Genomic DNA, 22,102 nt, shown 5'->3' with positions numbered 1-22,102 from the left:
TCAAAGCTGCACAGCGAGTAGGGGGTAGAGTTGGAATTCAAACCCAGATACTTCAGCCCTAAGTCTATTCCCTTTTCCTCTGTACCAGGCTGGGTCCAAATCCTGGCTCTGCTACTCACTTTGTGTGACTTTGAAAAGTCACTTTACCCTCTACGGGCCTCAGTTTCCACATCCATAAAATAATGAGGTTGGACTAGTTTTACTCAACAGTCCCTTTGATGTCTAAATCTGTGCATTCTGTGGACTGGAAATAGGCCAAAATACTCCTAAAGTCTGGTTAATCTCAGTCAGAAATCAATCTTTTGGATTAAACCTCTGAGGATTCGGAAATATTGGCCTACAGATTCCTAAATCCATTCACCTATAAAGGCACATCTCCCCAGCTTCAAACCTTTCCCCGAAAATCAATTTCTTGAGGCTTAAAAAAATCTTCCTATAGAAACTTCCCTTCCCCCCCGCCCTCCCATGACCAACTCTAGCATTCCTCCTGGCTTCTGATGCATTGGGGATGAGCTTGGGAATGAATGGAAGCGCTCCTGGCCCTTTGGGATACACAGATACTGTTGGCTTGGTGGTACCCCTGAGACACAGAACGAGGATGGTTTGTGTCAGCCCTCGTAATGTCCCCAAAGTCAGCTTTCAAATGCTACCCTTCTCACAATTTTCTTCATCAATTCTCCAAAAGGGAAGTGTTTAAAAAAAACCCACTCTAATTTTAAAATGAGGATTATTTTGGAAGCTTCATTTACCCAAATGCCAATAAATCCCGGGCACTCCCTTGGCACATTTAAGAGTGGGCCCGGAAACATAATTTCAAAATTTTTCTGAGAGGCGGGCGAAGGTGGAAACACTTAAGAAATACACCCATATTACCTTATCCGCCAAAGCAAACTTAACAAGTCTAGCCCATAATTAGGTATTTCAGGGTCAACTTCCTTTTTTTTTTTCTTCTAGGAATTAATTTTTTTTCCTAACGTGCCCCTGTCTTCTCCCCTTTTTGGGAACTTGTAAAGAGTCACTAAGACTGACCCTGGGTTGCTGGCTTTGAACTCGGAAGGAAACAAAGAGCTCTGGTTTCCACACCTGTAGCCAGTGTGGTTACTGACCATGAAGGTAAGCAATGAGCTAAGGGTTCATATTAAGGAGATTCGGCATGATTACATTTTATAGCAATACCTTTGAGCTAAAAAAAGTTCACCAGCCATGGAAATCATAGATAGCACTTACTGATGGTACCCGATTTATCTAAGAAGACTGCCCAAAGAAGGGCCACAAAGCAAAAGGCCTCCTCATCCCACTTTGTACACAATGAAAGGGGGCCATATTTGCCAGCAAAACCAAGCCTCGTGCCTTTCTTTGCTCTAGGCACTGGTGGGTCAAGATGGTGAAGGCCGATTGGAAATGTTGGCTGTGATCTGGCCAAATCCATCTCTGGCCAAGGACACTGCATGCTTGGCAAGCCTGTCTGGCATCTTCTCCGGACAGCATAAATCACGGATCTGGAAGCATGTTTTAGCATACCATTCATGAAACTCCCATGACACTGGTGCTTTCCTTGGTGTGAATACCATTCGATTTAATTCGGTTCAACAAATGGTTATTGTTATTCAGTCATTTCAATTGTGTCCGACTCTTCATGACCCCATTTGGGGTTTTCTTGGCAAAGACAGTGGAGTTGTTTGCCATTTCCTTCTCCAACTCATTTTACAGATGAGGAAACCTAGGCAAACAAAGTTAAGTGACTTGCCCAGGGTCACATAGCTAGTCGAGTCCAGATTTGAAGTCAGGAAGATGAGACTCCAGGACTAGTGCTGTATCTACTGAGCCACCTAGCTCTCTCTCTCTCTCTCTCTCTCTCTCTCTCTCTCACACACCACACACACACAGAGTCTATATACGTATATATGCAGATTTATATGTATATATATGCATTTACATACATAAATGCACACACCTATGTATATACATGCATATATCTGCATTTATAATATATCTATATCTATGCATTTATAAGTGAATACAAAGTATACATGATGAAATATAAAGGCCTTTCAAGAATCAGAGAGGGCTCAAAATGGGAGGCTTAAGAAAGGGTATGTAGGATGGTAGCCCTTGAGCTCTGCTTTCCAGAAAGTGAAGGGCTCTCCAAGGAGAAGATGAGGATCAGAAGGGTGTCCAATGTGTCCAAACCATTTTACAGATGGGGAATTTGAGGCTCAGGAGATCAACTGGCTTGCCCAGGGTCACACAGCAGATAAGTGGCAAAGGTGAGCTTTGAACTTAGTTCTTCCCTTGTATTAGAAGGGAAGAAGGATTCCTAGCTCAAGGGACAGGGGAAGAAGACAAGGTTCACAAGCTGCTGATGCCAACGCATCTGTGAAAATATCGGCAAGTATTTCTAGATCAAAGTCTGGCTGAAACCAGAAGACTTGAACAAAGCACAAAAGTTCACTGTAAAACCCAGTCCCCAGCTCTTTCCACTGAACTCACACGACCCAAACCTTTTCTCTCTGCTTTATTGGAGGGTCTGCAGCCTCTCAATTCCACCCAAGTGGATTCCAGACATTCCACTTGCAGTAAGGAACGCTCCGGCCACCTCAAGCCACGCTGCACATAGGAAATTCACTTTTCTTTCAGAAAAATGTCTGAACAGACTACATTAGGGCTATTATATTCTCAGCATTTGTGCAGTCCATTCTTATGATAATCTGCGTAAAAATGCCTCATAGACTCGGGAATTCTTGGGGTCACGATGTTCAGGGCCTCTGCAAAGTGCCTTTTCAAGATACATTTGGCTTGTATATCTTCTTCTAGAGCAAGGAGGCCTGCTTCTGAACAGACTGCTGTGATCTGCAAATGAACAGAAGTGAGAAAGAAAATCACTTATTTGCTACCTGGAGTCAGGAAGACCTGAGTTCAAATCCATTCTCAGACACTTACTATCAGTGTGATCCTGAGAAGTCACTTTAAGCTCTAACTCAGTTTCCCTGACTGTAAAATGGGTTGAAATGGAAAATATTTTCAGGGGATGTAGTGAAGATAAAATGAGATCATATGTATAAAGCACTTTGCAAACCTTAGGGCATTGTGTAAATGACAGCTGTTAATGTCTGGGGCCATTTTGCATTTGGAGTCGGAGGTCCCCTGGATCTATCCCTGAGATGCCAGCCACTGCCTGTGAGACCCTCAGTAAGTGGCTTCACCTCTCTTGGCTTCTGTTTCCTCACTTATAAATGAAGGCCTACATTTACATACCTAGATACACTTTATACAAGTGTAAAGACTTAAGTTTGGGGGATATGAATTAATTATTTGGTAAAAAAAATTGTTGGGAAAGCAAAAGCAGTATGGCAGAAATTGGGCATAGACCAATATTTTACACCATTTCCCAAGATAAGGTCAAAATGGATACATGACCTAGATATAAAGAGAGATATTATAAGAAAGTCTGAAGAACATGCAAAATATTACCTATCTGACTTTTGGATAGGAGAATAATTTGTGAATAAACAAGAGATAAAAAGCAGTGGGAGGTGTAAAGTGGATAATTTCAATTACATTAAATTAAAACATTTTTGCACAAACAAAACAAATATAGCCAAGATCAGAAGGAAAGCAGAAAATTGGGGGAAAATTTTTATAGACAGATTCTTAGACAAAGGTTTTATATCTCAAATATATGAAGAATTTTGTTAAATCTATAAGAATATGAGTCATTCCCCAACTGATAAATGGTCAAAGGATCTGAACAGAAATCAAAACAATTTATAGTCATATGAAAAAATCCAAATCATTATTAATTAGAGAAATGCAAATTAAAACAACTTAGAGATATCATTTTACACCTACCAGATTGGCTAAAACAATTGAAAGGGAAAACAACAAATGTCGGAGGGGATGTGGAAAAATTGGGACACTAATTCACTGTTGGTGGAACTGTGAACTGATCCAGCTCTTGCTGGGAGAGTTAATCTGGAATTATGCCCAAAGAGTTATTAAACTGACTATACCCTTTGACCCAGCAATGCCACTACTTGGTCTATTTCACAAGATGATTAGGGAAAAAGGAAAATAACCTATATGTTCTAAAATATTTATAGCAGCTCTCTTTGTGGTGGCAAAGAACTGGAAATGGCGGGGATGCCCATCAGTTGGGGAATGGTTATACTTAATGACTTTCTGCACTCAAAAATCAATGCTCCTTTGTCAGGAGAGTAAAAGGGAATCCTGGCTCTGGGCTCTACTTGAGTAGTGTGTGGGGCCTCAGGGTGTGGGCCTCAGAGATGTTCAAAGGCCCCAATCCAAGAGGCTACTTTGCTTCTCATTCCAGGTTCTTTAGAGACATAAGTCATCCCTAAAAGGACCTGGCATCCATCCCCTCTCTTTCTTGGGTTCTAGATTTTCCATCTGTCCCTCAGCTCCTGAGCTGTTACATAAATCTAAAAGGATTTCCTTGTGAGGATTGTATCAAGCCAGTTTTGGCCTTGAGAATCTCAGCTCACACAGGCCAGTTGTTCCATTAAGCTCTTCAGAGGAAGCAAAGCTGGACAATCAATTCAGAGAGGAGAAAGGGGTGGGGGTGGGGGATAGAAGGAGCCCAGTGGCTGGAGACAACAGGAGAGGAAGAAGGGGAAGGTCTCCTCGTCCTGAAATGCATTTTTCAGCTCACTGGCCTTCAGAGGGCGGAAGCCGGTGGGTGAAAGGGGTTGGTGGGATGAAAAGGGATTGTGATTTCGAGGGCAGCAGGCTAAGCAGGGCTGGGGAGCGATGGTGCCCAGTGTTTGTAAATGAAAGCCACTTGTCCAGCTATTCAGCAGATTTCCTCTGTTTGTTCACTTGCTGAAAGAGCTACCCAGCCCAGGCGGGCCGATGGCTGTCCAGGATGCGCCTCCGATTTCAGGGGCTTTAGCCATGCGTTCAGGGGGCTTTCATACAAAAACATGCAGGGATTTGGAAGGCTTTGTTAAGTCACCACAATACACCCGGGAGGCCTGGGCCCCTCTAACAAACAGAGAAGGTTATCACCGCCCTGGAAATCTAGCCCTGCTCAGGAATGGTGATGAGCCGACTTTACAGGGAGCTCAAGGCCTGGAGCCAGCCAAAGCCGCAGGGCTCGTGAGGACCCTTCGAACAGCCCCCGCATCACAGTCACGAAGGAGCAGGGGCCCTCAAGTCAGCAGAAACTTCCATTCTTGCCCATAATCTCCTCCTTTATGAAATGGAACAAAGGAAATCTTCGAACTGAACAGCCCGAAAGAACAGAGGAGCCTTCTAAACAAAAGAGCCACGTCGCACCCTCCTGGCATTTGGGCAGGGCTTCAGCTCAAAGCCCTGGGTTCAAATCCAATCCCTCCCACTTACTTGCTGAGCAGTCCTGGGGAAATCACTCAGAATCACTGGGTCAGTTTCCTTTCTGGAGAAATGAGGATAGTATTATCCACGCCTTCTGCCTCAAAGAGTGCCACAAACACGAGAGCTGACGCTGTAAGTTATAAATCTAATAAGCACAATATGAGCCCGTAAGACACGGGCACCCTAGAGTACACCTTTTCTTAAGTTATACGGCAGACAGAGGGAAAAGCTGGGAGAAGTCATAGCCTGAAGCCTGCCCAGTCGCTTGCTGAGTTCTTCCCACGTCTCTGCTCCGGATGCCCTTGGAGATCGCAGGGGATGGGAGATGGGGTGTATGGGGAGCACAGAGAGGGGAGCTTACTTCTGCCTGTGCCGCATGACAAGCGTCCCTCCCTGGCACAGGGTAGGGAGATGAGGGCGTGAGCCCCAGGGGAGGATCCGCCAGGCTCTGCTTGGCCCCGGAGAGCAGAACCAGGAGGAGTGAGTCGGAGGGAGGAGATTTAGGCTTGAGGATGGGACAACTTTCAGACGACGGGATGGGAAGCGTGTTCCCTTAACCAAGGGCTGCGTGACCGACCACCTATTGGGAATGATGGGGGTGGGGGGAGCCTTCTTCTGACTTCTCTGAAGTCTCTGCCAACTTGGAGATTCCTGACAGTAAGTCCCCAGAGTGTCCCAGGGAGGACGGCTGCTGCGCCTGGTCCTGGCTGAGCCTCACTGGGTGCAGCAGGATGGGAGTATTTTGTCCCACTATATGATAACAGACAAACAATTCTAATGCAAAACGGTACTTACAATTACAGGGAGGATGATGAGAAAGGGGACAGGACAAGTGGAAAGGTGGTAGTGACAGCTGGAGGTGCCGTGGATAAAGCTCTAGATTTGGAGTCGGCAAGGCCCAAGTCAAATCCAGCCTGAGAAACTTACTGGCTGTGTGACCATGGACGAATCAGCTTATCTCTGCCTGCCTCAGTTTCCTCCTCTGTAAAATGGGGGTAATAACAGCACCCACATCCTAGGGTTGTGAGGATCACAGGAGACAGTATTTGTAAAGTGCTCAGCAGTGCCCACCATGCAGTAGGTGCTTAATAAATGCATGTTCCACTCCTCTTCCCTGCTAGGATCGTAGGACCACAGAGCTAGAGCCAACACTGGTGATACAGAGACAAAAATGGAGCCATCCTTGCCCTCGAGGAACAGACATTGCACAGGGGAAGAGAACACGTACAAACATAAAACAAACATATGGAAGATACAGACCAAATCAACACAAGGGGCAGCTAGGTGGCACAGGGGATAGAGCACCAGCCCTGGAGTCAGGAGGACCTGAGTTCAAATCTGGCCTCAGACACATAACACTCACTAGCTGTGTGAGCCTGGGCGAGTCACTTAACCCCACTGCCTAGCCAAAAAACAAAAATCAATACAAGACCATTTGGGGCTGCAGAAAGAATCAGGAAAGGCCTAACCATAATGACAGGAAGCATTTAGGCATCATTTTAAGGTTTGCTAAGCCCTTTACACGGCTCTCAATGGATCCCTACGGAAACTCTGGGAGGTAGGTGCTGTTATGACCCCCATTTGACAGACAAGGAAACTGAGGCACAGGAAGTTTAGGTGATTTGTCCAGGGCCACACAACTATTAAGTATGCAAAGCCAGATTTGAACTCAGTTTCTCCTCACTTGAGGCCTGGTGCTCTATCCACTGAGCCACCATGCTGCCTCAATGTATTTGTGTGTAGAACAGGTAGGAGGTGGTAGTTAGGATCAACTTTGAAATGAACCATATGTTCTTTTTGAGGCAATTGGGGTGAAGTGACTTGCCCAGGGTCACAAAGCTAGTATGTGTCTGAGGCTGGATTTGAACTTAGGTCCTCCTGACTCCAGGGCTGTGCCACCTAAACTCTCTATGCGAAAAGGAAAATGTGCAGTCCCGGCCTGGGGAACAGCCTACGAGAAACGGGAGAACATTTATCTTGCATTTATTTTGCCTGTTTTCTACATACTTGTCTGGCAAACATTCCCTTTCCCTATAGAATGTCAGTTTCTTGAGGGCAAGGAAATGCCATGTGTGAGGAATAGGAAGAAGACCGAGGTGGCTGGGCTTCAGAGAGTGTGGAAGGAAGCCCTATGTAACGAGGCTGGAGCCAGGTCACGAAAAACTCTAAATGCCTGAAAGAGAGATTTGCACTGGACCCTAAAGGCAATAAGGCACCCGCCTGATTTAAACTGAGCTGGGGAATTACAGCGGACACATCCCTCTGGCAGCTGAGCGGGAGATCCCTGAGGCAGGGGGACCGATGAGGAGATTGAGGGAGCCCAGGTGGAGAGGGTGAGGCCCTGGGCTAGGGGAGATCGTATGAGTGCAGAGAAGGCAATGGACTCAGGAGAGGTAACTGCACACGGCCAGGTGGAGCCAAGGAAGACTGAAAGGCCAGACTGAATGAAAGAGTGTTGGTGCCCTTGGGAGTAAAGATGAGGTCTGGAAGACAAGAGAAGACAAGTTCTGCTTTGGACATGGTGCATCTTCGCTGATTACTGGATGTCCATCTAATAGATGGTGGTGTGTGACTTAAGCTCGGGAGAGAAACAAGGGCTGGCTTTAAGCAGAGAGCAGTCCTTCACAGGAGGTGATGCACTGACAACCCGGTGACCAGGTACGCTTACAGAAAGAGAAGGGATGAGAGTCTGGGGCAGAACCTGGAGGCTGACTCAGGGAGCATTCACTGCCACCGAGGTCCTGCGCTTGGTGGCACAGGCCTCTTTAGAAGAGTGATTATGTGTCACCTGCAAGAGGAAAAGTGTACACGACATAGGTGTCCCACAAGATTTATATTCTAAGAACATTCTAGGCACTGAGGTGGAAAGAGCATTGCACCCGGAGTTAGCAAGTCCTGAGTTCAGATCTGACCTCAGACACTTACTAGCTTTGTGACCCTCTAAGGATGTCACTTTACCGCTGTTTGCCTCAGTTTCCTCATCTGTAAAATGAGGATAATAATAGCACCTACTTCCCAGGGTTGTAGTGAGGATCAAGAGACAATATTTATAAAGCACTTTGTAAACCTACAGCACAATATAAATGCTATTCTTTGCAAATCTAAGCATACTTTAAAATATGTTTTACATGACTGCACATGTGTAATCTATGCCAAATTGTTTGCCTTCTTGATGAGGAGGGAGGTAAAAGAGTGAGGGAGGGAATTTGGAACTCAAAAATTATTAAAAATTATAATTGTAAATGTAAATTTTTTTTACAAATTATAAAAGGCAATTTACAAATTAGGAGATTTGAAAATTTTAATTTATATGCTATAAATATAAAATAACCTAATTTGTAAGTTATAAATAGAAAATAATTTATAAGTTATAAAAAAATTTTAATAAATTACAGTAAAATAAATTTTAATCTATAAGTTATAAATATAAAATAAGTTTTAATTTATAGATTATAAAAAATGTTTAAAATGTTTTTTACATGTAACTGAGAAAAAATAAAATAAAAACATTCTTAAAATATAAATGCTATGCTTCATGTCATCATCACTCTGAGACAGCCCATGGCTATCTCAGGAAGGCAGGAGATGGGAGCAAATCCATGTTTGAATTTGGGGGGAGGGTCTGGCTGCTTCCAAGCTTTCCCCTTCCGCACAGAACAAGCTCCTCCTCTGATGTGTGTTAGGGTGGCTCCCTCCTCTTGTCAGAGGTCCCTGGACTGCTCATGTTCTCTGCTTCTCCCCGTGCTCCCCAGAGAGGCGCCATGTGATCTCTGCCTGCAGGGAGTAGTCGAGGAAGACAAGAGTCCGGTCATGGCATCCTCCCCGATGGACTCAAGGATGGTCGGGAAGGGGGTGTCAAAGGTTTTCCCTGATGCCAGGTGTGCGGAGGCCCAGGGACACCCATGGATACTTTATCTCTGAGGTTATTCTTGGAAGCGCAGGGGGAGACCCTCTCAGTGGGCAGTGGGGGTAAAAGCAAAGTACAAGGGTCAATAAACACTTTCAGAGTTCCTAACAATGAGCATGAATCTTCCCAGGCTGCTATGCCTTTTCAAATAGCCAGAGAGGGCCCTGGGGAACACTCTCAGATGAGGGCTCAAAGCCTCATACAGTGTTTATGTGTTATTTCCTCCTGGACTTAACATGCGAAATGCTGTCTAGATGTAACAGGGAAGGGGAAAGAAACTTCTAATATACAAAGGTCCTCACAGGAGAATAAAGACTTTAGTTATTAATATAGCTATTAGGGTTAGGGTTAGTTATTAATATAAATAGGGGCAGCGAGGTGGCCCAGTGGATAGAGTGCCTGGCCTGGAGTCAGGAAGGCCTGAGTTCAAATTCAGCCTCAGACACTTACTAGCTGGGTGACCCTGGGCAAGTCCTTTACCCCTGTTTGCCTCAGTTTCCTCAGCTGGAAAAGGAAATGGCAAACCAGGATAGTATCTTTACCAAGAAAACTCCAAATGGGGTCACGAAGAGTCAGACAGGACTGAAACGACTCTGACAGTGACATTTACCTTATGCAAAATACTGTGAATAGTTATATCTATTATCAATTCTACTTGGTAATAAATTGTACTTTTCCAATCATTTTAGTTTTTATTTAAATATAGAAAAGTAAGAGTCATTACTCCTTAAGGAAGGAAGTTTCTTTGGTTCATTAAGCAATGGTAATTTGTTAACAATTTATTCACAAACAGAATTGGCAATAACATCTGTATAACCATGCAACATTTTTCCTATGACCCACATGACTGCTAGAGTCACCTCACGCCCTCCATAAAGTAGTAGATGCCATATTACTTGTCTGAAAACCCAGTCCAGATACTGATTAAAGTCTCTAAGGAATTTCCATCATATTTCTTCTCAATATTACTACTTTTTCTTTGTCTTTTCTTCAGTAAACACAGGAAAGAGTCTTTCCAGAATATACACTCTTTGCTAGTTTCTCCTAATCTGTTCATAAAATTCCCTAGGGTTTTGTTATCACTGTACGATAGCCCTAATGAGGAAGAAGTTTGTGCTCCAGGTAAAACACACCCTCTTCTCCCAAACTCACAGCTAGACATTTTTTCAATTGACCCCAAATGACAGGACAAACTCCTTTTATCAATATTGTCTCTGTTCTTAAAAAGCCGGTAAGAGTTTCCATAACCCTTGTGCAGAAAGGCTTTTTGAAACAAAGGTTAGATTTATATTTGACAGCAAGCAATACTGATGCACTGACATTCTGCAGAGTGAGAAGGACAGCACTTTCAGGTATAAAATTCTAAAAATATACATGATAAGAAAGAGTCAGACAGTCTGAAGTGAATCATGACAGTCAGTCTAGCAGGCTCTAAAATGGGGCCAAGACTCATTTTCATGTTTAAAAAGTGCTCCCTCATACAAATTTCGGGGCTACAGTAATGGGAGGTTGGTTGTACTAGCTCTTTCACTGGTGAAGAAACAGACCCAGCATTACAATTTGCAAATGCCAGACCTGACACTTGAACTCAGCTCTTCAACATTCCTGTCCGAGGCTAGAGAACCTTTCTAAAGGCATTACTTTTAGAAGGCTGTTTCCCTGGTCATCAGAGAGATATCATAGAGGAATCTAGCCCTGGAATGAGAGGAACTTAGCTCTGGAATGAGACTTCAAGGGTCAGCCAGTTACACAATTAGAGTTCTAAAGGTGGTAGGGACCGGACCCCAGAGACCATCAGGTCCTCGCCCCATTCCCCTCTTCTACAGACAAGAAAATGGAGGCCCAGGGAGGTTAAGACAATGCATCTGTCTTGTCCTGTGCTTTAGAAAGACAGAGTCTTTTTCAGGAAAGTTTGCCAATGGCAAACCCATTGTCAGCAAGAAAACTCCACGACGGACATGGGGCCTTCCCTTCTTCCTTCACAGTTACTGAACACTGACTGGCCATGTGGCTTTCTATGATATGGCCCAGGGACCAGACGGTCTCATCACCTCCCCGCCACCACATTTAAAACCAGCCAAGGTCAGGAGGAACCATTTCAGCGATAAGAGAATTCAGCCGAATGTTCCTGTGGTCAAAGTTCCCTCCCAAGGAAAAAGCATGGTTGAATGAATGGATGAATTCGAATTACAGATTGGGTCTGGAATTTTCAACTAACTTATTTAGAAAGAAGCCGCTGGGCCACGTGAGCTGCTCACTGTCTCTGACAGGAAGATACTGTGGAAGCTTTCTCTAGTCCCTCCACCACCTTGCCCTGTTCTCTCAAAGCAGGCAAGCTGCCTTTCAGTGGGTTGTTAGCTGATGAGTAACCTGTAGGGGAACCTTCATCATCTGGTTCTGGAAGCATCTTCCGGCTGGTTCAGGAAGACAAGAGGATCATGCCCTGTGATAGGAAGACTATCCAACTCTGTTCATGGCTGCATGATGAGGCATCCATTCAATTGGTGAGCATTTATTAAGCACCTATGAGCTACCCAGAACTGAGCTGGGAAAAGTGGAGAGTCCATGCCTTCAAGGAGCTAAGATTCTATTGCTTGAATGACCCAAGGTCTCAAGCAGGGCATACTCTTAGGTCAAGAAAGCATCTTGTTGGGAAACATGCATGTACGAGTGCAGTAATACATACATGCTCAGAGATGTCCCAGCTAGTGAAGACTCAATTTGAATTCTTGGGACAAATTCATCTCAAACAATCAATCAAACACTAAATATTCATAAAGGACCTACTATGTGCCTCTGCTGTGCTGGGTGCTGGGGATATATACCTGATGAATGAATGAATGAATGAAACAATCTTTATTCACAAGGCAGAGATTACCTACATTCTAATAGTACATAAATAAGCACAGAGGGAATAAATACAAATATCAATACGAAGTAATTAAACACAGGGGCAGCTAGATGGCGCAGTGGATCGAGTGCTGGCCCTGGAGTCAGGAGGACCTGAGTTCAAATCCAGCCTCAGACACTTACTAGCTCTGTGACCCTGGGCAAGTCACTGGACCCTGCTTGCCTCAGTTTCCTCATCTATAAAACAAACTGGAGAAGGAAGTGGCAAACCATTCCAAGAAAACCCCAAATGGGGTCACAAAGAATCAGACACGACTGAAATGCCTCAACAACAAAGTTAAATACAAGGTAGCTTGAGTGGGGGGCATTAGCAGACAAACGCTCCATGAAGAAGATGGTGCCTGACTCGCATCTTGAAGGAAGGGAGAGATTCTTGCAGGTAGAGGTGAGGGGTGGGTACATTCCAGGAATGGGAAGTAGCCAATGTAAAGGCATGGGGAGGAGAAATGAGTGAGAAACAAGAGAGAAGGCCAGTGATGAGGGAACAACGGATAACGAGACGAGGGAGATGGGGCAGCAACAAGGAGATCTGTAGCTAAGTAATTGTTTTAGCTGAAACGTATTGGATGGACTGAAGTGGGGAGAGGTCTGAGGCAGGGAGAGCTAGAATGGAGCTGCTGCAAAAACACTGGTGAGAGGTGATGATGAACAAAGCTAGGAAGAAAGAAGGAGGAGGAAGAGGAGGAGGAGGGGAAGGAGGAGGAGAGGGAGAAAAGAGAGGAAAGGAGAGAATGAGGGGGGAAAGAGAGACAGAAAAGAAGAAGAGAGGGAGAGGAGAGAGAGAAGGAGAGAGGGAGGGAGGGAAGAGGGAGGTAGAAGGGAATAGTACCTGACTTTCTCATGGGGGAAAAATCAATTTTAAATTTCTAGTACATGCCCCAGAAAAATATGGCCCCTGCCCCACTGGCCCTGCCGAGAAGCTGTTGCTGCTCAGTCAATTTAGCGCCTTAATAGGAATAAGGACTGGACTGTTGATTTCTTCCTTATAGGGCAGATGAGAGAACTCTCTCTATCGATACAGGTTAGCACCTTCTCTGCAAATCACAGTCTTCTTTGGAGTCCTGAGAGGTTAACGATTTGCCCTTGGGCACAGAAGTAATATGTGTCAGAAAGGACTTGAACACAGGACTTTCTGGCTGGGGTGTGTGTGTGGTGTGTGTGTGTGTGTGTGTGTGTGTGTGTGTGTGTGTGTGGAGGGGTGTCCTGGCTCTCTAATCACTACACCACATGGCTTCTCATCTCCATACAGTGAAGTAAGCACAGACAAAAAGCCAGGAGGGAATAGAGAATGGTAGATGAGGTGAAGGATTCTGGGGTAGAATCAGTGACCTGGCAATATGAAAAACTGGGCTCTGGGGCTGATAACACACAGAGACACTGTGTAAGTGGTGGTGGTGGGAATGGAGCTCAGGAGAGACCGAGAGAATCCGAAGGGGCAATTCTCGCCTTTTATAGTATGTAAGCTAAGTAAGAGATCATATGATTTCCCCAAAGTCGAAAAGGTAATGAATGTCAGCAGTGGGATGTGGGCCCAGGTCCCCCGGGAGGGTGTGTAGTGAGAAAAAAGAGGAGAGGGTCTGGGACAGAGTCTTGGGAGATGTCCATGGTACCACAGAGACACTTGTGACTCCTACAGGTTACTGCCCAACCTTTTGCGCATTCTGAGTTCAAGACTCCAGGAAGCTTAGGCACAGCCCCAGGTTCCACATTTCCCACTGGGAAATAAGTGGGGGACACACACACAGATACCCAAAGTACCTATATTCTCAGAGAGGCGTGGCTCTGTCACCTGGGGGTCTAGCCTGGCTCTAACCACCACGGCCACCACCACTGGGCTCTCACTAGTTTGTATGTGTGTCCTAGAGTAGGAGAGAGGCTGGTGTCCTCACGAGGCGTGGGCAGCAGCTGCCCCCCAGATCACAAGCTTTGCTTTCCTGAGCTGGCCCCTCCAGCATCTCGCTCAACACCTTGAACCACTTAGTAAGTGTTCAATAAGCTTCCGTTGAATTGAATCGTGGGCCTGTGGTGTGCCTTTAACCCTGGGATTCTATCCAGAAACTTTATATCACTGCCTTAGAGTCCCTGAACTTTCCTTAGAATTTGAATTTAAGAAAAAAAAATGGTCTTTGGAACCCCACCAAATGCAGAAATTTCTAGCTGAAGGGAAGAGAGTTTTCATAAAGCTGTGAGCCAACTGTGGGAACAGGGGGGGATTACTACACAATGGAAATGATTTTGCAATCTCAACCAAGGCATCCACTATTATGAATGACACAGTGTGTGCCTGAAAGCACCCAACAGTGTTGGAGAGGGGAGAATGAGTGAAGGGCCCAGAATTTCCTCTTAGGGTTGGAATTCTTGATCAGGAGACTTAACAATGGGGACTACAGGTAGGTCCCACCCTGGCAATTGAAGCTTCTCATTCTGCAAACTGACATCCACCTGGGAACAGACCCAGACCACCTTCGGGACAGTATGTGAGACAAGTTGCTTTCTTCTCTTTTTCTATGAATGCCAACATGGCTTAAGAGCCAGGGGAGAAATCTGGACTTTGGTGGTAAAGATTGTCTGCCTCCTTCCCCACTCCCAACCTCACTGCATACATTTATATAGTTTTAAATACTTATTTTCTATATATGCATACATGTACTTGTAAAATACATATAACATGTTCATGTTCACTGTTTATACATATGTATATATACTTATGTGTATGTTATAAAATATGGCTTTTGTAATATATATACATATATATATATATATATACACACACACACACACACATATAAACATATATACATATGTATATTGGTTAAATGTTTACATAAACACACACTTTGTGACAAGAGGCCAGTATCTACATCAAAATACATTAATTTCAGCTTAGCATCAGTAAGTAGGTACAAGCCCAGAGTTTAGTTAATTTTTGAAAATGTACTAAGTCAGTGTGCCCTTCACTCTGGCAAGAACCTGGCGTAGCCACCACTTTAACAAAAGGATTCTGCAACAAAACGAGAATTTACATGCTGGAACAAAATAGTTTAAGATCTCTCTCTGCCAACTGCCGGTTTCAGTGATATTTGTGGGACTTGAAAAAAAAAGGTACTCACGCACACAAAAATTTTTCTGTGCAATCTTCAGTGGTCTGTCTGGCTAATATGCCCATGATTAAATTTTACATAGATAATAAGTTTAGGTTTGCTTTAAGAAAACATGTTCCTACCTTAAAAAAAAAAAGAGGGTGGATTATTTTTGATGCATAGCCCTTCATGTTCTCTTTACTGAATGCTTCTGAGCAAGGCAGATTAAGGTGAGGGTCAAGGTTTGGAAGGAGAAGAGGGATGGGGAGAAATAAAGGAGAAGGGAAGGCAGGGAAAGGCTGCATCAAAGTTTAGAAGGAGAAAAGGGATGGTGAGGAAGAAAGGAGGAGGGTGGGCAGGAAAGGTCAGGGTCAACGTTTAGAAGGAGAAAAGAGAGGGACAGTGAGGAAGAAAATGAGGGAACGAAGGTAGGGAAAGTTTGGGGTCAGGAGTCAGAGGAGAGGGACTGTTGGGCAAAGAATAATAAGGTCTACAGGAAGGTGGAGGGAGAAAATCTGTGTCGTGTGGCTAAGAAAGAGGCTTGAGATTATGGTCTGGAGTGGAATTTGACTAGGGAGACTGGGTTAACAACTGATAAGAGTGACATTGTCTGGAGAATGTGCTACTGGATCTGAAGTCCCAGGACCTGGGTTCAAGTCAAGGTTTTTCATCTACAGAATGAGAGGGTTGAGCTCAGCAACATTGCTGGTCCCTCCCAGCACCACATCCACAGCCTTATGATCTAACATTGGTAGATGGTGTGCCCTGAGCTCGGGCTGCTGCTTCCCACTGTCCCTTCTCAGGGCCCCACCCACGGCTACGTCCCAGATGAGACATCAGGACGTGGCTCCTCCCTGCTCTGGGGGAGGTCCATGGGCCCCATCGGATGCAAAGGTGGGAAGCCTCACCGTGGATGCCTAGGTAAGGCTGCTGAGATCCCCACACAACAGAACCATCAAGGTAGCCTCATTCCAGTCCTGAGACCGGGTGGGTACAAGAGAAAACGTACCGAAGGACAGCGCCACAGCTATGTTAGAAATGCTACATCTGGCCATTTCTGGGCACTGTCCAAGCTCTACTCGAGTAGAGCCAGGAGACTCAGGTAATCCACCAACATAAAGGCATTACAACTCAAGCTTCAGTCGCCCTCTCTGGATCTTCCACTCACTACTCCTAGTTACACCTTGTGGCTAATTTCTCTCTCACATGACAGTCACCTGAATACTTGATGGCAGTCATTACAAGTCTTCTTTTCCCCAAGCTAAAATCCCATTCCATGGCCCTTGGGTGATACGGTATAATTTTCTCATTACCTTGGCTGCTCTCCAGTTTGCTCAGTCAGTCAACAATCACTTCTTAAGCACTTACTATGCACCATGGTGTTGTCATCGTTATCGTTGTTCAGTTGTGTCCAGCTCTTCATAACCCCATTTGGGGTTTTCTTGGCAAAGATACTGGAGGGGTTTTGCCATTCTTCTCTCTGGCTCATTTTACACATGAGGAACTGAGACAAATAAGGTTAAATGACTTGCCCAAGGTCACATAGCTATTAAGTGTCTGAGGCCAGATTTGAACTCAGGTCTGGCACTCTATTTTGCAACTTAGCTGCTCTACTATATGCCATGCACTCTGCTAAATGCTAGGAATACAAAGAAAGGCAAAAACAGTGCTTGCCTTCAATAAGCATACATTCTAATGGGGGAGAAAACAGAAATAAAATAGGCATGTACAAACTATATACAGAGTAGATGGAAGGCAGTCTCAGAGGAGAAGACATTATCAGTTGGGGGAGTTGGTGAAGTCAAAGAAATCCAAATTGAGTGCAGCCAGGTGGCAAATGAGGAGATGTCACAATTGAGTCCTAAGGATGGTTTCAATACCTAAAAACAAAAACAAAAACACCATTGCTCCAAGGACGGGTCAAGGGATGAGGCCCCATTAATAAAATGAAGGAGCTGATTGTTTCAATGGGTCCAGTTCCAGAAATACCACATGAGGACGCATGCAATAGTTCTGGATGCCACATTTCAGGATGCTCTTTGACACACTGAATGATGTCCTGAGCAAGAGAAAAAGCACGGTGAGGAGACAAGAAACCACTGTCATAGCCAGACTGCTTAGTCCTGAGAAACAGCAGGCTTGGGGACACTACAGTCCTCTTCAAATAGAAGGAAGAAGGTCTTGTTTTGCCCGAGAGGGAAGACGAGAAAGGAGGGTGATTGCAGCTTCATACAAAGAAAAAATTCCTAACAATTAGAGTCCTCCAGAAGAATAGCAGATTGCTCCAGGGTGAGACTCTAAGTCTGTCTCTGGAGGTATTTGGGTAGTGGCTAGAAACCATTCATCAGAGGCACTTTGAGGGATCCCTATCCAAGTATAAGTGGTCAAAATAAATATGAATGTCCTATTAATGTTTGTGAGTGTTTCTTTTGTGTTCCCGGGAAACCTCATGGGGAGGAACAGCTCCTCAGTAAGTCAAACCTGTGTACCCTCTCATTCCAGAAGGCTGGCTCAGCATCCCTGACTTCTGCCACTTCTATGGGTGATTTTTCACGGGACAACCAGAGGGAGCTGGATTTGATGACCTCGAAGGATCCTTGTACCGCTAAATGATCTTTGGTAAAGTAGCTGGTCTTGGAAAGGCCAGTACCTGCTGGCAGAAAAGGATTTAAAAATATAGATGATCCCTTTCTGAGGTTCGAACAAGTTACCTGACTGAATCAGAAAGGGAATAAGACAGTGATAGGCCATGCATTCCAAATGACCTTTGAAAAGTCAGTTCAAGCAGAAGTCAGGCAAGAAAAGGAACTCAGCTCCTCCTATGAGACATGTAGAAGGGTGAGCGGAAGTGGGAGATAGCCGCCACAGGGAGTAGGACCAGGACTCAAAGGCGCTATTTGGGCTGAAGAAGCACAAAGGTGGTCAACAGGCCATGTTGCTCCCTCTTCTGGGATGTCCTTAACTGAGTATCTCCCTTTTCATTTGGGCTCCTTCCTGGGTACCTGAAGCTCTTTCCTTTGGGTGCATAGAAAGTCTTTACATTTGCTTAAAATGTTTACTTTGCCTGGCATTTGCTAGTCTGGATACATGTACACATGTATACAGCTCAGAGGAGGCACCTCTGGGAGACAGAGATAGAACCAATGCTGACAGGTTTTGCTAGAAGTGTTGATACCGGATGGGGGCTCAGAGCTAAAACAGATAGTGGGACATACAGATACTTATACAACTTCCTGGAGAAGAAAAGAAGAACTATGCTGGAAAATCCATATAAATAATGAGTTAGTAGTGGGGGAAGTGAAGAATGGAAGGAATGATTAAAGTAGGAATGATTAAAAATGCTACTGAGTACCCCACCACTGCTAACCTTTAATACGACAGCATAACTGGTCCCTCCTATTTCCAAAAGAAGGCATTTAGGACTACGCTAAAACAAGGATAGTCAATCTAACCTAATCAGGTGAGCTAGTCAGCTCAAAACATCTGAGTCCTTTCTGGCCCTACAGTTCTGCCTCACAATTTTACTGAGTCATGTCAAGAGACAAAGAGTAGAGCTCACGTATCATCCTTATTTTCCGGCTTAAAAATACTCTTCCATAGTAACAACACACATTTTAATAAACTGCACTATAATTGAGTGGGACTAAGGAAAACTGAGAAAAGTGTTACTTGACTTCAAGTCCTCCATGTTGTGGGTCACATTTTTATGGTCTGAATAGTCAATGCTTTTTTTCCCCCTTGAAATATCTGAACACTAAAAAGATTCATGAATCAGATACATGGTAGTATTTCAAAATAAGAATCTCTTTGGGTATTCTAGGTATTCTTTAGGTATTCTAAAGGCAAATGTCATTAAATGTCATGTCCACCAATGGTTACCATATGCAAGAACCCAAGAGAAATACAAAGATCAAGATGCCTTGGGGTTTGCCTTCAAGGAGTTTGTACGGGAGACAACACATGAAACCAAATAACTATGACACACATTAGACTGTTTTCTATGATCCTCTGCAGATTAATAATAATACTTAGCATTTACATAGTGTTCTGAGGCTTGTAAAGTGCTTTAGAAACATTGTCTAATCTTCATCACCAGCCTGGGAAGCAGGTGGTATCATTATTAACATCGTGGACACCACAGTTTGCATCCACGAGAAATCTTGAAGGGCTCGACACAGGCGTCAGCAAATGAACCTTAATTTACGAACAAAAGCCATGCTTGGTCACAAGCCACACAAAAGCAGGGAGGGACTCGATTTGGTGAATCCCTGGGCGAGAGCGCTGCTCTGACTGATCCGATAAAATTCAACAGAGACAAATGCCAGTGGAAGGACGTGGGGATGGTGATCATCAAGGAGACCCAGAGAGTTCTCTGTCTTCAAAGCATCTGAAGGATTGGCATACGGAAGAGGGATCTGACTTGTTAAGCCCAGAGGTTAGAACCAGGAGCAATGGGTGGCAATTGTAAAAGAAGCAAATGCAGGTACCACGAGTGGAAAACCTGCTAATAACTAGAGCTGTCCACAGAGGAATGAGTTGCTTTGGGAGGTAATGGGTTATCTCTCTCATTGGAAGGCTTCCAGCAAAAGCCAGAGGTCCACTCGTCCGATATGCTGTAGAGGTGACTGTCTTTCAGCTACGGCTGTGGAGGTCCCTTCCGGCTCTAACAGTCTATGATTCTGACAACATGCTAGAAAAGGTAGGCACAGAGAGTGCCCTCAGATCTCAGGTCAGGGACAGGGGAGTCCCATCTGGCTGGATCAGGGAAAACCTGCATGCACAAAGACGGGGCGTCTGAAAGGGCATCAGTGGCAAGAAGTTGGCGTGGATTTCAGTGCATTTCAGGCACAGGGGACAAAGCAGGAAGGGACATTCAGGTAACAGCAAACCATCATTCTCACCATCATGATCACTATCACGATCACAGTGATGGAAAGGTTTATAAAGTGCTCTATTTACGTGTATTACATTCTCCGGGCCCCACAACAACTCTAGCATGTGCTCCTTTTACAGAAGAGGAAACTGAGGCTACACGACTTGCCCAGGGTCCCAGACGTGCTAGGCCTCTGAGACCTGCAGAATTCCCACTCAGATTTTCTGACTCCAAGTGCAGCACTCCATCTACTAGGACACCTCACTCTCTCCGCTCATTTAACTGGAAGTCACTCACTCGAATCACATGAAGCAATGGAGGGCTAAAGTCAGAATGTCGAAAACCCTGAAAGTCAGGCTGAGAGGTCTGGTCCTCTAGGCCCTAGGGAATCACTGAAGATTTCTGAGTGGAGTTAAATTAATAACAGCCACCATTTACATAGCACTTTAAGGTTTACAAAGTCCTTTACAAATAATCTCTCATTTCATCCTTATAACTCTCAGTGGTAGATGCTATTATTGTCCCCATTTACAGATAGGCAACCCGAGGCGGAGAGAATCTCAAATGACTTGCCCAGGGTCACACAGCTAGTAAGTCCTACAGCTAGTCTGAGACAGGATTGTGAGTTGCTTTGATAGTATAGATCCAGGGTGAATATGAAATATCTGATGGGCTTTCCAATTTTGTCTTTACCTTCTGGGAGAGTATAATAGATTTTTTTTATTTATTTAAAACATTTATTTATTAATCCTTTGCTATGGGCCAGGCACTGTGCTAAGCTCTGGGGCTACAAAGAAAGGTAAAAGAAAGTTCTTGTCCTAAGAGAATGTTCATTTTAATGAGAGAATGGATGTTTTGTGTTTTAAGTATTTCTTTTGTGGTGAAGGAAATAAATAGCTGTCCTATATCTGATAACACATTTGTACATTGAGTACTTTTTCTAGAAGGGATCCTGGTAATCCTTTTTAGGGGAGACACTAGAGATAAGATATACTGAAGCTCTGATTAAGAGATTTTCCCTAAAGCTCTGGAATGGGACAGAGAGTACAAGAAAAACCATGATCCCACCTCTTTGGGGCTAGGCTTCCCTAGGACTGAATGCAGTTATTGTGGGTCTAGTGGTCCAGAAGCGGAATCTTTCTGTGGGAAGGCCCCCTTCACTAGGCCATGGGTCTGTCTATATCTTTTTCTTATACCCACTTCTTCGGATAAAAAAAATCAGTCTGGTGGCAGTTTGCGGAAAGAAAAGATTAGAAGTAGGAAGGTTGGTTAGAAGTGATGGAATTGTCTTGACATGAGCCACTGGAGGTATGTCTTAGGGTGGCAGCTGGGAGAATGGAAAGAAGAAGACATATAAAGATGTGGGGAGGGGAAATATAGAATCTGACAAGAAAGGAGGAAGGATGAGTCAGATGGCTCCAAAGGAATGATGGGAAAAGGGAAGGAAATCCCGGCTACCAGTCTGGTATGTTCCAGGGCCATACCATACACTGACATTGCTATGCTAATATCTGCCCCCAATGAAACAAATATTTACCCTAGCCCACCCCTTCTGAGCCACCATGAGGACATCTGATCAGTTTCCAGGCCTCTGAGAATTCCGGGAAGCGACACTCCAGTGATCACATTTCCTCTTGGGGAGGAGCCCACCTTTCACCTCAAAAGGACAAATTGTTCACAGGTTGCTGCCAAGCCTCACTTGATCTCCATTCCTGAGTGAATTTGCAATTTCCTGACTTTACCTAACTTGGAAGCTTTTCAACAGTGCTGGTACTCACATCTAGGCCCCACGTGGGGACCAACCTGGGGAGATGGATGAATGGGGGCCTCAGATCTGGCAGAAACCTTCAGCCCAATGCCACCACCACCAAAATTCTCTGAAAAGGCAATGACGTTCCAAGAAACCTGGCAATTCCCAAACAACCCTAATGTAACCTACTTTTCTGCTGTGGAGGAAGGAAGGCAGGTGTCCTAAAAATG

The 22,102-nt window shown here is 44.6% G+C and overlaps 1 protein-coding gene across 2 annotated transcripts in view; it reads right to left on the bottom strand.

Moving 5' to 3' along the window:
• Positions 1–2,498: 2,498 nt before the first annotated feature.
• Positions 2,499–22,102, bottom strand: part of AFG2A (AAA ATPase AFG2A) — a 233,662-nt gene continuing 214,058 nt past the window's right edge. For both annotated transcript variants that reach the window (XM_021008252.2, XM_021008250.2), the window contains exon 16: positions 2,499–2,850. In XM_021008252.2, the coding sequence (XP_020863911.1) occupies positions 2,677–2,850 (174 nt within the window). In that variant the 3' untranslated portion in view covers positions 2,499–2,676. The remainder of the gene's footprint in view (positions 2,851–22,102) is intronic.

Source organism: Phascolarctos cinereus, unplaced genomic scaffold, assembly GCF_003287225.1.
Source record: "Phascolarctos cinereus isolate Bilbo 61053 unplaced genomic scaffold, phaCin_HiC Scaffold_9;HRSCAF=440, whole genome shotgun sequence".
In the NCBI taxonomy this organism is placed as follows: Eukaryota; Metazoa; Chordata; class Mammalia; order Diprotodontia; family Phascolarctidae; genus Phascolarctos; species Phascolarctos cinereus.
Note: the sequence above shows the minus strand (reverse complement) of the source record. Positions and strands in the feature narration are given on the sequence as shown.